Source organism: Hyperolius riggenbachi, chromosome 7 (genome assembly GCF_040937935.1).
Source record: "Hyperolius riggenbachi isolate aHypRig1 chromosome 7, aHypRig1.pri, whole genome shotgun sequence".
NCBI lineage: Eukaryota > Metazoa > Chordata > Amphibia > Anura > Hyperoliidae > Hyperolius > Hyperolius riggenbachi.
The window spans coordinates 164,720,461-164,736,977 of NC_090652.1; the positions used below are offsets into that span (position 1 = coordinate 164,720,461).

Here is a 16,517-nt window from a genome sequence, read left to right on the forward strand (position 1 = left end):
ACACGGTCCTGGCCGCTCGCATCCTCGATCATGCTCCCGCCTCCAGTAGCATCTTGCGCATGCGCAGTAGGAGAAAATATTGTACTGCACAAGCGCAGAATGCTCCCGGGGGATGATCCCATTCTAGTTTTCAGAACGTTTATTACATAGTTACATAGTTATTTTGGTTGAAAAAAGACATATGTCCATCAAGTTCAACCAGTATAAAGTACAACACCAGCCTGCTCCCTCACATATCCCGGTTGATCCAGAGTAAGGCGAAAAAACCTTTACAAGACATGGTCCAATTAGCCCCAAAAGGGAAAAATTCCTTCCCGACTCCAGATAGCAATCAGATAAAATCCCTGGATCAACATCATTAGGCATTACCTAGTAATTGTAGCCATGGATGTCTTTCAACACAAGGAAAGCATCTAAGCCCCTTTTAAATGCAGGTATAGCGTTTGCCATAATGACTTCCTGTGGCAATGCATTCCACATCTTAACACTCTTACTGTAAAGAACCCTTTCCTAAATAAATGGCTAAAACGTTTTTCCTCCATGCGCAGATCATGTCCTCTAGTCCTTTGAGAAGGCCTAGGGACAAAAAGCTCATCCGCCAAGCTATTATATTGCCCTCTGATGTATTTATACATGTTAATTAGATCCCCTCTAAGGCGTCTTTTCTCTAGACTAAATAAACCCAGTTTATCTAACCTTTCTTGGTAAGTGAGACCTTCCATCCCACGTATCAATTTTGTTGCTCGTCTCTGCACCTGTTCTAAAACTGCAATATCTTTTTTGTAATGTGGTGCCCAGAACTGAATTCCATATTCCAGCATCTCGAGTTTTTATTTCCCTTTTAATGCATCCCAAAATTTTGTTAGCTTTAGCTGCAGCGGCTTGGCATTGAGTACGATTATTTAACTTGTTGTCGATGAGTACTCCTAAGTCCTTCTCCAAGTTTGATGTCCCCAACTGTATCCCATTTATTTTGTATGGTGCTAGACCATTGGTACGACCAAAATGCATGACTTTACATTTTTCAACATTGAATTTCATCTGCCATGTATGTGCCCATATAGCCATCTTATCCAGATCCTGTTGCAATATGACACTATCTTCCTGAGAGTTGATGATTCTGCACAATTTTGTATCATCTGCAAAAATAGCAACATTGCTCACTACTGCATCTACTAGGTCATTAATAAATAAATTGAAGAGCACTGGACCCAGAACAGATCCCTGTGGTACCCCACTGCTAAAAGTCTCCCATTTTGAGTACGGTCCATTGACCACAACTCTTTGTTTTCTGTCCATTAGCCAGTTCCCTATCCATGCACACAGACTCTTCCCCAGTCCTTGCATCCTCAACTTTTGCACCAGACTTTTGTGGGGAACAGTGTCGAAGGCCTTTGCAAAGTCCGAGTATATCACATTTACAGCATTCTCAATATCCATATTAGCATTCACTACCTCATAAAAGCTGAGCATGTTAGTCAAACATGTATCAAATGTTCTGTAACTCCAGGGCCTTTAAAGAGGAGCTGTTAGGTATAAGGTCTCAGAGAAAAAAAACACATATATCAGTAGCTAAATATTGGCTGTACTTACATTGCATATGCATTTCACTGTCCACGTTTGGATTTCACAGAATTTTTATATAGTATTTGCAGAGAATGATGCTCCTGACAGCTCATGGCAGGTTCCATGTTTGTCTGTCTCCTATGAAGCCAATTGTGTTGTCATGTCCTCCCTGCTTCCTGATGATTCCACTCACAAAAAAGATCGTAATGGACAACACTACTGTGCAGTGAATATTAATTAGCCATGTGGCTAGTAACAATAGCGGACTCATGCAGTATACTCTGCCCTGTGATTTTTCAGTGCTGTGAGCTGGGCTGCATTACAAGCTGCTGTAATATGAGCCTGTAACTTCTCACTAGCAGCCGAGGGGAGGACCCAAGGTGGGGAGAAGTAGCCCCAGAATGCTTTGCAGTATGTTATGCGGCCTCTCATCCTTTTAAGAGCTTGGGAATAACAGCCTTGCTGTTGAGCACACATCAAAAGTAAGAGAGATTTTTAACTTCAGTATTGCCTTTTTGGCTTCCTTCTAAACTGTTTAACACAGGAGAATAGAGGTTTAAATTAGCTTTTGCAGCCTGACAGTTACTCTTTAAGAAAAAAGAATAACATTGTTACATTTGGTGAAAAAAAATGGCCTTTAGTGCTACTGGTAGTTCACAGTCTGCCATGTTCCCAAAACCCTAACTGATTATGTATATAGGTTATGATTTTAACAGTGATAAGGGACACAAATGTTAAAAATATGTATATCTGAGTAGGCCTGCGTCTCTAGTTTTCAGAATGGTGACATTTAAGGCTTTTCCTGACTGTTCAGACACTCATGGGCTTTGATAAGAAAGAAAGGCCTCAATTCACTAAGCTCATCTCCTGTCTAAAATAACGTTTTTGAGCTGTTTCTAGTGTTATCACCATGGTGATAAGGCATGTAGTAGTCACAAAAAAATTTACCTCAGGCAAACCTAAAGTTAACTCTTTTGTCTTTAAGTTAAGGAGAGATCTCTAAAGTTAATGTTTCAATCCTTAAAATAACTAAAATAACTACAGAATTCTAAAGTTAAGGCTCGTACACACGCCTGATTTGACCTCCAAACGACCGGACGTTTGGAAAAATCCATGTATGTATGTACCTTAAAAGACAAGCTGTTGATTAATTCCATGTGAAAATAACTACAGAGGAGGTAACTCAAGGACAGAAGTGATAAGATAACTCTCTCACTGTAAAAACCTATCTCTACACCCTAATAAGGCAGGCTGCTTTAGTGAATGAACACTGAAAGTACCTATCAATGTGTGGTGGTAAGTTTTCTCTTGCCTTATTATCACCAGCATGATCTTGGTGAATTGAGGCCAATAACTGTATTACTTTTGGTGCAAAAAATAGCCTTGAAAAATCAATTGGTGCTGTTTATGGTTAACAGTGTATTGTATGTATATAGGGTATCATTTTAATTGTGACAAGCGAGAAAATAGAATTTGGAGTGTTTGAGATCTAAGGCCTATGACATTTGAATTTTCTTTAGCTGCAAACTGAATGAGAAGCATTATAATTGTTATTTTCATATACTTTGTACCAAAATAAAACCCTTGTAAAAAAAAACCCAAAAGTGACAAAATTGAAAAGAGAGTACATAAATAGTTACTTTTTTAAATATGTATGCCATGAGAGTGTATTATTCTTATTTTTGCTAAAAAAAAAAAAAAAAAAGGCTTGTAATCATTGGTAGTGTGCAATGAGAAAACAAAAACTACACCATAGAAAAAAATACACCTTTATTTCCAAGTAATATATTGCCACTATACTTTGTACTAGGGACATAATTCAAATCTTGTGATAACCAGGACAAATAGGCAGATAAAATGTGTGCGTTTTATGTACGGTAGCATTCTTTATTTTAAAACTATAGGGAATGGAATTGGAGAAGTTGTGTATTTTTAAATTTTTTTCCCTTCTTTTTCTCTTTAAAATGCATAGAAAGTAAAATAATTCCTGAAAACAAATATTACCCAATTGCCTAATTTGAGGTGAAAAAAATAAGGTATAGATCATTTTGTTAAAATGAAAGAGAAGAGCGTTGACAGGTGAAAATTGCCCTGGTCTGTTAGGGTAAAAACCTTTGGGGGTGAAGTGCTTGGCTCTTCTACTGACCACATATGCTATTGCTCCGTTGTTATTGTCTGATGAAGCGGGATCAAACCTGCGAAATGTGTTGCATATTTGGAGTTCATAAATAAAATATATTGACTGTCTTTACTACAGTCGTTGTGTGTCTACTTGGAGGAGGGAAGTCCACCACTACCTCCTCTATTTACCAAGAATTTGTTTTTTTAAGCTAATTTAGCTTCCTTTTGTCCTTTTGGGGCCTCTGTTCTCCTGCATAACATTAAGTCTACCCTGGGTGGGGGGTTGAACCCCCTTTCTCTCATCTACAGAGAGCAACTTCTTATTCCTGAGTGGGGTCAGGAAAATCTCCCCACCTGCTTTTACAGTGGTTGCCTAATGGTAACCCTGGTTTGTGAGTATTAATATTTACTCTATCTAGTAACCATTTACCAGTACATATTACACTGTTGGGGCTCTTGGTGTTCCTTGTTTTTTTATGTTTGCCATTGTGGTCTGGCTGAGGGCTGTAGCTTTCATGTCCTCTATGCCAGTACAGCCCATTTATTTGATGGTGTAAGTAGTGCAGCTTGTCACTCCCTGGAGATCTTAGACTTATTTATGTGCATGCATGTGTTCCCTAGAATGGTAGAATGGTTGAACCTGACACAGTGCCTGACAGTATGAATCCCAGGTTAGGAGTGTGAAATGTTTCCTTGCTTGCTGACTGGTATAGATAGAGTAGGGACCCTTTTCATAACAGGAAACCTCATCCTTGTTGAAAGGGTCTAATACACATTGCTTTTGCATGCAGCCCATTTTAGATGCTAAATTCCTGTTTCTGTTTCCTCATAAATTTGCAACATAGTTGTTTTTAATGTTGCTATTGTTCCAGCTTACTGTGAGTGCCTTGAGTGCAGAGGGTTTAAGTGATTGTTTGTTTGACAGTGTATACAACTGCTACAAACTTAAGAAGCTTGAAGGCTCTTTCAGACGGATGGCAAAACGGAGCATTTACCACGTTGTTCAAGCAATCAATTGCCAGGCGGGAGCACCTTCCAACCGCTTTATGATTCAGGCCAATGAGAGCATTTAAAACTACATACGTGAGCGTTTTACTCGGTACGGATACTCTCAGTAAAAAAAAAGCCCCCAGCTGTGATGTACATGCATGGGACAACTGCCTGGCCCAGACACTCCTGGTTGACAGGCAGTAAACCATGTCAGCTGTCTGTGTGAAAGAGCCCTAAGTCTGAAAAGCAAAAAAAAAAACAAAAAACATTATTTCAGCTATTTAAAAATATATTCATTAGATACTGTAATTAGAAAACTAAGTATTTTAACAGTAGCATAAATGCAATTAACAGTATGTTCATTTTGTTTTATAGTTTCATAGCCTTTTAACTTTCATTTTAACCTTTACTTATTTTGCAAATTTCAGAGTCATCTACAAATCATGGCCAATTCTGCTCAGGAACAATGTTTCGTACGACAACGTAACCACCAGTTACGTTATACACTGAGTCCCGAGAATCTGCAAAGTTATGCATCTGAAAGTACAATGACAGAGAACTTGAACTTACAACGATCCAACAGTGACACAGACTTGGTGAACTTTGACAGTCGTTCCAGTCTGACAGCGAGTATGTATGAGTATATACTTGGTCACTCACAAGAACTTATTATCTTCTGGGATATAAAGGAAGAAGTGGATCCCACTGATTGGATAGGACTTTATCAAATTGGTAAGTACAATTCATTTACAGTATATTAAAAACTGAATAAAGTAGAATATATCCGTACAAGCATTTAATTTAGACTGTGCATAGATAAAAATGACAAATAAGAACTGTCATTTTCATCTTATTTTGCTGATAATATGGCAGTTGAGAAAAATTACTTTTGTTATTCCAAAAAGTTATTTTAGGACTATGGACTTTTGGAGAAGATTATTTTTTACCTATGCACAATAAAGAAAAAGAATAGGGATATTTCAAAAGTGAAGCAGTTTATTTCGGCACCTGGTGCTCAGTGCCAAAGCGGGGCACCACCATAGCAGCAATACTAATACTATGTAACGGTAATTCAGGGATCCAGTAATTGCCAGACCTCGAATTACACCTCCCTCTGACTTGCTACAACTCAGAGGGATAACAGTATTTTAACGCCGCCGGGGATTTTAGTGGCAGGAGGGAGAGCCGTCATTTGGCTCACCCTGTGCTGAACTGCCTGGTGCTGAAGTAACATGTACTCTTACATGTACCTTTTAGATTGAAACTAAGGAAATTACAGCTAAGGGCTCTTTCACATCAGACAACGCAAACAGGAGCCGTTCTACTGCACGCGTTGTCTGCCTGCGGCATGTCGTCGGGTATCTGCAGTGCGACGCAATCAGCGGCGGTAGCTGGTAATTAAACCCGACGGAAAACGCCGGCTCGCGGGTGCGTTGGAGGAAAAACTGCGCCCAGGTGCGTCGGAACCGCAACGCATCGAAACGCAGCTTCGAGTGTGAAAGGTAAAATGAAAGTCTATGGACTTTTATCTTACCTTGGTTAACGCAAATGGCTTCCATTTGCATTAACGCACAAAGTCTGCCCTAATGTGAAAGAGCCCTAAGAGATGTAAAGGCAGCTTTGAACTAAGGCCTCTTTCACATCAGGACGTTGCGTTTCAGGGGACGTTAAGGTCGCATAACGTGCCCCTAATGCAACGCATGGTGGTTATTTACCCATATGTCCATTGTATAGCTTGCGCTCAAAACAGCTTGCACGCGTCCTATTGGACGCGTTGCAAGCCTCACTACATGCACTTCCTCCTTCAAGCAGGAATTTTTTTCTAGAATTTTCAGCCTCCAATTCTTAAGTCATAATTTACCAAAATATGACAGAATAAAAGCCTGTTGGTCATTCTGCATATAAATAAAAGACTAGAACACAAATTTTGTGAATTAATTCAATTTATGAAGACGCTTTTTGAAATTTTGAAACTGTACAAATAAGATAGTATTTAATTTCAGGGCAGAGTTCGGTGCAGGTGGCAGGCAGAAAGTAGTCAAAATCAGGGCAAAAATTGGTAACAGTATGGCAGAAGCACTTAGCTCAGAAGCAGTTGGGAACCAAATGGCTAAATTGTGACCATCATGTGCTTTCAAATAAGCTTTTTTGTCATCTCTGCCATGGCAGTCAGGTAACACAGGGGAGAGATCAAACTTGTGATTAGAGACAAATGAGGCTAAACTCTCTCTATATATACTCTATATGTACATACAAACATGTACATACATGTACATACATACACATACAGACGTACATACATGTACATACATACACATACATACATACATGTACATACATAAACATACCTACATACATGTACATACATACACGTACATACATACAAACATACATGTACATACATACACGTACATATATACATACGCGTATGTACATACACGTACATACATGTACGTACGTACGTACGTACGTACATACATGCACGTACGTACATACATACATGCATGTACATGCATGTACGTACATGTATGTACGTACAAACATGTACGTACATGTATGTACATGCATGAATGTATGTATGTATGTACATGTATGTATGTATGTACATGCATGCACATACATGCATATACATACATGTACATACATGCATATACAAGCATATGCATACATGTACCTATGTGTGTGTGTGTGTGTGTGTGTGTGTGTGTGTGTGTCTCTGTGTGTGTGTGTGTGTGTCTCTGTGTATGTATGTATATATATATATATATATATATATATATATATATATATATATATATATATATATATATATATATATATATATATATACACATACACTCAGGGCGCCGAATAATTACGCACACCCCACTTTGCAGTTATTTATTTGTAAAAAATGTTTGGAATGATGTATGATTTTCGATCCACTTCTTACATGTACACCACTTTGTATTGGTCTTTCATGTGGAATTTCAATAACATTGATTCATGTTTGTGGCAGTAATGTGACAAAATGTGGAAAACTTTAAGGGGGCCGAATACTTTTGCAACCCACTGTATATATATATAGACATGTAGGAACATGCATGTATAAACATGCATGTATATACAGTACAGACCAAAAGTTTGGACACACCTCATTCAAAGAGTTTTCTTTATTTTCATGACTATGAACATTGTAGATTCACACTGAAGGCATCCATACTATGAATTAACACATGTAGAAGTATAGTACATAACCAAAAGATGTGAAACAACTGAAAATATGTCATATTCTAGTTTCTTCAAAGTAGCCACCTTTTGCTTTGATTACTGCTTTGCACACTCTTGGCATTCTCTTGATGAGCTTCAAGAGGTAGTCAACTGAAATGGTCTTGACTTCACAGGTGTGCCCTTTCAGGCTTAATAAGTGGGATTTCTTGGCTTATAAATGAGGTTGGGACCATCAGTTGCGTTGTGGAGAAGTCAGGTGGATACACAGCTGATAGTCCTACCGAATAGACTGTTAGAATTTGTATTATGGCAAGAAAAAAGCAGCTAAGTAAAGAAAAACGAGTGTGTAATAGATTGCGGAAAAGCCGCCGCGCAGACTGGCAGCGAGGCGGCTGGTTCCGCGTCCAGCTTGGCGGTTTGCATGCAGCAGCGTGCGTCTGAGGTGGCTGGGCCTGTTAGTGCACACAGATTGAGGAATACGCGCGCGCGCGTGCGCTGAGAGGCAGAACTTTTATGACAAACGAGGAGGGATCAGCTGTGGCCACACTGCCTCTGAAGACGCTACTGAAGCGAAACGGACGTTAGGCGGGCCGTTCTTACCACCATGCCCCACAGCCTTCACTAACCACAACGGGTATGTGCACCTTGCATGTTTTTACCGCATGAATATTTCTTGACTACCTTGTTGGAAACTTTTTTGCATATTGAAAGAGCCGCTGGCAATAAAGCTCTTTTTAAAGCTAGAAGCAGTGCCGGATCTTCATACATCTATGTTGTGAATGAGCTTGATATCTTCGTTTCTTGATCCTGAGCACGCTGTGCTGTACATGTGCGGATACCTGGTGGAATCTATGCCTTTTTGTTTTGCAAGCTGTGACATATTTTGAGTGCCGCCGTAGTGCCAGTTGCTGTACCCTCCATTGTTACAGACTTACGTATGCCTGTGCCCGAAAGGTTTTCTGGTCACAGATCTGACTTTCAGAATTTTAGAAATCGAGTGTTGTCATACTTTGAGTTGAGGCCTAATTCATCAGGAACCGTGGCACAGAGAATTACGTTTATTAAGACTCTGTTGTCAGGGGATTCCCAGACCTGGGCATATAGTCTCCAGACAGGGCATGAGGCCTCATTTGAAGAATTTTTTAAAGCAATGGCTATAATTTATGATGATCCTGACATTGCTTCTACCGCTGAGCGGAAGCTCAAGACTGTGCGGCAAGGCAAGGATCCGGTTGAAATTTACGCAGCTGTGTTCCGGAAATGGGCAGTATCAGCTAGATGGGGGTCATTTGCACTGTTGGACTGTTTTTTGTCAGGGTTGTCAGACGCAGTCTCTGATCTAATGTTGGGACATCCTGAGCCGAAGTCTATTGATGAGGCCATTTCATTAGCAGTCAGGGTTGATCGTCGTCTACACTACCAGAGACAGACTCGGAGTAGGAACAATGTGAGATATGTTTCCTACGCCTCTCCTCCACCCGCTTCACCTCCACCGGAGCCAATGCAGATTGGTCGGTCAAAATTGTCCCGGGTGGAGCAGAATCGCAGAAAAACAGAACAGCTCTGTTTATACTGTGCAGAGGAGGGTCACAGAGTGCAGAATTGTCCCAAGAAGTCGGGAAACGCTGCCGCCTAGGTGTAGTCGGAGGTAATACCCTAGGCGCACAGTCCTTACCTCTAAACGATCGTTTGCTCCTTCCTTGTTCTATATCATGGGAGGATCAGACAGTTGCTACTGAGGCCTTCCTAGACTCTGGCTCAGCAGCCAACTTTATGGATTACGAATTTTGCAAAGAAATTGGGGATTCCTACTTTCCCTTTGAGTCAACAGATTCTGGTCACTGCAGTGGAAGACTCTCCTCTGCAGAGTAAATACCCTCTGTCCCCAGAGTTAAGGGTCACGGTGGGGGTGTTACATAAAGAGAGTCTACAATTTCTGGTTTTGCGGATGACAACTTCCACGATCATTCTTGGCATGCCATGATTACAACTTCGGGAAGGTAACAGGCGGCACCATTGTCTATTGATCTACGATTGACCATTACATGCGCGCTAATCTTCTGGGGTTCCCTGTTTATGGGCCCCGTATGTGAGTTATCGTTTTTATATCTACTGCCTTTTAAAGAAATGTTATCTAAATAAACGGGTTACGCTTAGATATTGCCGTTTTTGTTTCCTATATAAATTCCTGAAACTTTACCTCCATACGGATGTCCACTGGATCTTCACGACGTCTGATGTTCCCTGGACGTTATCTGTAACCTGAGCCATTTTACAACCTTATAATGTGGGTTGTTTGGAGCTGGTAAGCCTTTTCTAGTTTTGATGTTTGGCGGATATCTACCTCTGAGCATTTGATATATTGTGGTGAAGAATTTACCATTCCCTACATATAATGACTTTCTAAACCTGCGCTGACCTTTGATGTATGATTACAACTTCACTCCCCTCAGATCAATTGGGCTTCAGGTCAGCTAACGAGCTGGTCTACCCATTGCCATCATCAATGTTTAGCGAAGGTAACCTTGGGTAACACCAAGATTCAGGTGGAAGGTTTGCCAAGCCAGTATTCAGAATTTGCTGATGTGTTTTGTCCCAAATCAGCGGATAAACTTCCTCCCCACTGTCCCTTTGATTGTCCCATTGATCTCAGGTCTGGTTGTATGCCCCCTAGAGGTCATCTCTATAATTTATGTAAAGAGAAGAACCGAGAGCCAAAATATAGTGTAGTAGGTTATGGTAATGGGAAGATTAAAGAAGAGTACAATGATATACTCACAAACACGGGTTACCTCCAGGTAACCACTATATAAGCAGGTGAGGAGATTAGCCTGTCCTCACTCAGGATTAAGAAGTCGCTCTCTGTAGATAGGAAAAAGATGGGGTATCCCCCTCCACCAAGGGTGGATATTCAATATGACAAGAACAGAGGCGCCAAAAGGATAAAAACAGTACTTAAAAGGTTTAAAAATTGCTGAGGCGCCAGGTGTTACCCGGACCTAATGCTGTTGTGTACTCCGTTCACTATTGCCTGAGGAAGCGGGCTCTGCCTGCGAAACGCGTTGTGACTACCCCCCGGAGTGTACCAATAAATTTAATTTGTTCTAAATACACAGCTTGTTGTGTCTGCCTGCTGGAGGTAAGTCCACCACTGCCTCCTCAGCAATTTTTAAACCTTTTAAGTACTGTTTTTATCCTTTTGGCGCCTCTGTTCTTGTCATATCTCTATAATTTGTCTGGGCCAGAGAAATTGGCTATGCAAGAATACATCCGAGAAAATTTGGCTAAAGGTTTTATTCGTCCCTCTCGGTCACCAGCAGGGGCAGGATTCTTTTCCGTGAAAAAGAAGGATGGAGGCCTCCGCCCCTGCATTGATTATCGGGGCTTAAATAAGATTACAGTAAAAAATCGCTATCCTTTGCCTTTAATTGACGATTTGTTTACCCAGGTCACCAATGCAAAAATTTTCTCGAAGCTGGATTTGAGGGGTGCATACAACCTTGTGCGTATCAGGGACGGTGATGAATGGAAGACAGCCTTTAACACACCTGACGGGCATTACGAGTACCTGGTGATGCCCTTCGGGTTGTGTAACGCCCCGGCCGTCTTCCAGGAGCTGATTAACGAGGTGTTCAGGGAGGTGTTGGGCAGGTTCATCTTGGTGTATCTAGACGATATACTGATTTTTTTCATCCAACCTCTCAGAACATAGGAAACATGTTAGGTTTGTGTTACGGAGACTAGGCATTGTTTGATATCTTTTATGACCTATTGCATTCCTGACTATCCCTCTGTTTTCTGATTCGGTACCTACGCATATCTGATTACCTGTTGCCAACCCTGCCTGCCCCTGGTTACCGAATCAGCCTTCTGTCTCTGTACCTTATCTGCCCGTGTGTTGCCGACCTGGCCTGCCCGACCTTGGGAGCTATCCCTCTCCATAGAGATATTAGTCTCCAGACCTGCTTGTGACGCCCACCTTCTAGGTGTCCCTCAGCCGCAGGGCCTTCCTGCTATTCATCCTGGGGCTCCACCCCTTTGGATGTCTCAGGCTGCTGAAAGGACTTTGCACTTCCCAGAGGAAGGTATTTCCCATACTACCAAGGACCACCTGCTCCTCGGGTGGTCCCACTCAAAGTCATTATTGTTGCACCAGAGGGAGGTATTTCCCATACTACCAAGGACCACCTGCTCCTCGGGTGGTCCCACTCAAAGTCATTACTGTTGCACCAAACACTCACACTATATAGGTGTCCGGAGGTTAGTTATACTTGTATTCTTGGTGACACTGCAGATCACCAATAATCAGATTCTCTCTGTGTGCTGACACCGATCGTTACAGAGTGGCCATCATTACTTTAAGAAATGAAGGTCAGTAAGTCCGAAAAATTGGGAAAACTTTGAAAGTGTCCCCAAGTGCAGTCTCAAAAACCATCAAACGCTACAAAGAAACTGGCTCACATGCGGACCGCCCCACGAAAGGAAGACCAAGAGTCACCTCTGCTGCGGAGGATAAGTTCATCTGAGTCACCAGCCTCAGAAATCGCAGGTTAACAGCAGCTCAGATTAGAGACCAGGTCAATGCCACACAGAGTTCTAGCAGCAGACACATCTCTAGAACAACTGTTCAGAGGAGACTGTGTGAATCAGGCCTTCATGGTAGAATATCTGCTAGGAAACCACTGCTAAGGACAGGCAACAAGCAGAAGAGACTTGTTTGGGCTAAAGAACACAAGGAATGGACATTAGACCAGTGGAAATCCGTGCTTTGGTCTGATGAGTCCAAATTTGAGATCTTTGGTTCCAACCATCATGTCTTTGTGCGAAGCAGAAAAGGTGAACAGATGGTCTCTACATGCCTGGTTCCCACCGCAAAGCATGGAGGAGGAGGTGTGATGGTGTGGGGGTGCTTTGCTTGTGACACGGCTGGGGATTTATTCAAAATTGAAGGCATACTGAACCAGCATGGCTTCCACAGCATCTTGCAGCGGCATGCTATTCCATCCGGTTTGCGTTTAGTTGGACCATCATTTATTTTTCAACAGGACAATGACCCCAAACACACCTCCAGGCTGTGTAAGGGCTATTTGACCAGGAATAAGAGTGATGGGGTGCTGCGCCAGACGACCTGGCCTCCACAGTCACCAGACCTGAACCCAATCGAGATGGTTTAGGGTGAGCTGGACCGCGGAGTGAAGGCAAAAGGGCCAACAAGTGCTAAGCATCTCTGGGAACTTCTTCAAGACTGTTGGAAGACCATTTCAGGTGACTACCTCTTGAAGCTCATCAACAGAATGCCAAGAGTGGGCAAAGCAGTTATCAAAGCAAAAGGTGGCTACTTTGAGGAAACCTAGATTATTATTATTATTATTATTAATAATATTATTATTGATTTATAAAGCGCCAACATATTTCGTGGTGCTGTACAAAGTAAGAAACAAACACGGGTTACATAATAATACAGACAATGGTGTACACTAATATACAAGATGCATAATTAGTGACAAATACAAAAAAATGATACAACATACAGAAAACAAAATACAGAATTGGTAATGACAGTGATAAAAATAACATGATGCATAAAATGTATAATGATTTCCAAGACAGAAAAGGGGGAGAGAGCCCTGCCCTTGCGAGCTTACAATCTAAAGGGAATGGGGAGGAAACAAGAGGAGGGGTAGTATACGATAAAATATATAAAGGCAGTGTGTTTAAATTAGGATACCTAGTAGGAGTGAAATTTGTTCTTAGGACAAAGGGAAGTGGCCTAAGGTAGCGCATATGCTTTTTGGAACAAATTAGTTTTTAGAGAGCGTTTAAAGCTAACAAAGGTTGGCGAGTGACGGATGTGTTGTGGGAGGGCATTCCAGAGAAGGGTGTAAGTGTGAATGTGAGGAGGTGATTCTAGAGGAGGACAACAGAAGATCGTGTGCAGATCTGAGATTGCAATTGGGTTTGTATCTGGAAATTAGTGAGGATATGTAGCGGGAAGAGAGATTGTGGAGAGCTTTGTAGATTAGGGTTAGGAGTTTGAACTGGATCCTCTGGTTAATTGGCAGCCAGTGAAGAGCTTGACAGAGAGGGTCAGCAGAGGAAGATCAAGAAGGAAGATGAATGAGACGAGCAGCTGAGTTCAGTACTGACTGGAGAGGGGCCAGTCTGTTAGAAGGTAGTCCACAAAGTAGTATGTTGCAGTAGTCCAGACGAGAAATTATAAGAGCATGTATTAACATTTTGGTTGTGTCTTGAGTGAGAAAGAGACGGATGCGAGATATATTTTTGAGTTGGAGATGGCAGGAGCTGGTTATGGAGTTAAGATGAGGAATAAAAGAGAGAGATGAGTCGAATATTACCCCCAAGCACCGTGCTTTGGGAACTGAAGTTATGGGAGTGTTTTTAACATTTATAGTTACTTCAGGCAGAGAGGTGACCAGAGACGGTGGAAAAATTATTAGTTCTGTTTTACTCATATTAAGTTTTAGGAAGCGAGAGGACATGAAGGAGGATATAGCAGACAAGCAGTCAGGAACACGTTTGAGGAGGGAGTTAAGGTCTGGGTCCGAGAGGTACAGTTGTGTATCATCTGCATACAGGTGGTATTGAAACCCGAATGAGTTGATTAAGTTACCAAGACCGTGCATGTAGATGGAAAAGAGGAGGGGACCAAGGACAGAGCCTTGAGGAACCCCGACAGACAAAGCATGAGGAGAAGAGATCTGATCTGAGTAGGAGACTGTGAAGGACCTTTCAGAGAGGTAAGAAGATAACCGGGTGAGAGCGAGGCCCTTTATTCCTACATTTGAAAGTATTTGTAAGAGTAAGGCGTGGTCGACTGTATCGAATGCTGATGACAGAATATGACATATTTTCAGTTGTTTCGCACTTTTTGGTTATGTACTATACTTCTACACGTGTTAATTCATAGTTGGATGCCTTCAGTGTGAATCTACAATGTTCATAGTCATGAAAATAAAGAAAACTCTTTGAATGAGAAGGTGTGTCAAAACTTTTGGTCTGTACTGTACATGCATGTACATGTGTGTGTGTGTATATATATATATATATATATATATATATATATATATATATATATATATATATATATATATATATATATATATATATATATATATATATATATATATATATACATATATATACATATATATATATACAGACACACAGAGCGATATCACGCTTTTGTTTTACACTAGGTTTGAACCTGAACATCTTCAGGTCCACTTTAAAAATTAGCCCCGCCGTGTGACATCACAACGCCCCCACCGTGCACTGTTTGGCCGCCAGGTCCCCGGGAGAATAAAGGGGACTTGGGGATCCCGGCGGCCGAAAAACGTGGTAAAAAGGTTTGGAGGAGAAGCCTGGGTCCTGCTGGCAGCATTGATCGCGTGCGGGACCCAGTTTAATGAAGCAGGAGGCAGATTCTTGACAGCCCAACCTGATAACGGGCTTACCGCTGCACAGCCCGTGCTCAGGTCGGGCTTACTGCCAGGGAGGTTAAGCCTCATTTAAATCACGAATTCGAGTGCTTAGCCACTCGTAACAACTCGTGAGCCCATCACTGGTGAAGACGACCGCTATTTTAAACATTGGTATCTGTGGCTACGGTTTTGATCCGTTTTTGTTTTTTAAAGTGTGAACTGACCCTTAAACATTGCCCAGCAAATGAAACCCCTTTGTATATTAGACCACAATCTCAACCCCAAAGAGGCAACTCTACAGTGTGTGTCTATATTATCTATATAATATGCATATATTTTACTTTTTGAAATGACTATGTACATATATATATATTTGAAAGGACCATTGTCTTAAACAAGTTAATTCTTTCCAGAATAGTTACTGGAAGAGATGACTATTTCCTGCATTCTTCCCCATTGTCACAGGTGATTTATAAAAATCTTCTACATTATTAGTTACAGAGATGATGACCAGATATTTTAATTTATTCACTTATTTGCATCACTGGAAGACCACTTTGGATCAACTGACATGATTATGTTTTTAGTCATCATATTTCTTCATTATTTGTAATTTGTATGGCCAAGGAGCTCTATAGCTATGGCAAATAACGCCAGAGACAACCCTGCCTTGTTTCTCTTTTTAACCTCCCTAGCGGTATGGACAGATATATCCATCCATAAAAACATGCTGTGAACAGTATAAACATGCATACACATCAATACTTTCCTGCACTGTATACTAGACCCTTGATTGACACATTTTGGCAAGTTACAGGAAAAAAAAAAGTTTTAAAAATAAATCGTATCACTTTTTGGACTGAAATCCTGGGAAAATTGAACTCCAGGGAGGTTTTAATGCAGACATTGTGGATAAATCCAAGCCCAAATTTACTTTAGTTGTGGGATCTGTCAGGCGTTTATCGTAAGTCCACCACCGCCTCCCGAGGAATTTTAAAGCTTTTAATACATTTTATTCTTTTGGCGCCTCTGTTCTCCTTACAATGAAAGCATTTGAGAGGTTAGGAAGGGGGATTGAAAGAAAAGCTAAGGCAAATAACGCCAGAGACAACCCTGCCTTGTTCCTCTTTTTAATGCAGACATTGTGGATATAGCCAAACCCAAATTCACTTTAGTTGTGGGATCTAT

The 16,517-nt window shown here is 41.2% G+C and overlaps 1 protein-coding gene across 2 annotated transcripts in view; it reads left to right on the forward strand.

The window, feature by feature from the left end:
- HECW2 (HECT, C2 and WW domain containing E3 ubiquitin protein ligase 2) overlaps positions 1-16,517 on the forward strand; it is a 262,291-nt gene that overhangs the window by 73,127 nt on the left and 172,647 nt on the right. For both annotated transcript variants that reach the window (XM_068244844.1, XM_068244845.1), the window contains exon 2: positions 5,106-5,409. In XM_068244844.1, the coding sequence (XP_068100945.1) occupies positions 5,121-5,409 (289 nt within the window). In that variant the 5' untranslated portion in view covers positions 5,106-5,120. The remainder of the gene's footprint in view (positions 1-5,105; positions 5,410-16,517) is intronic.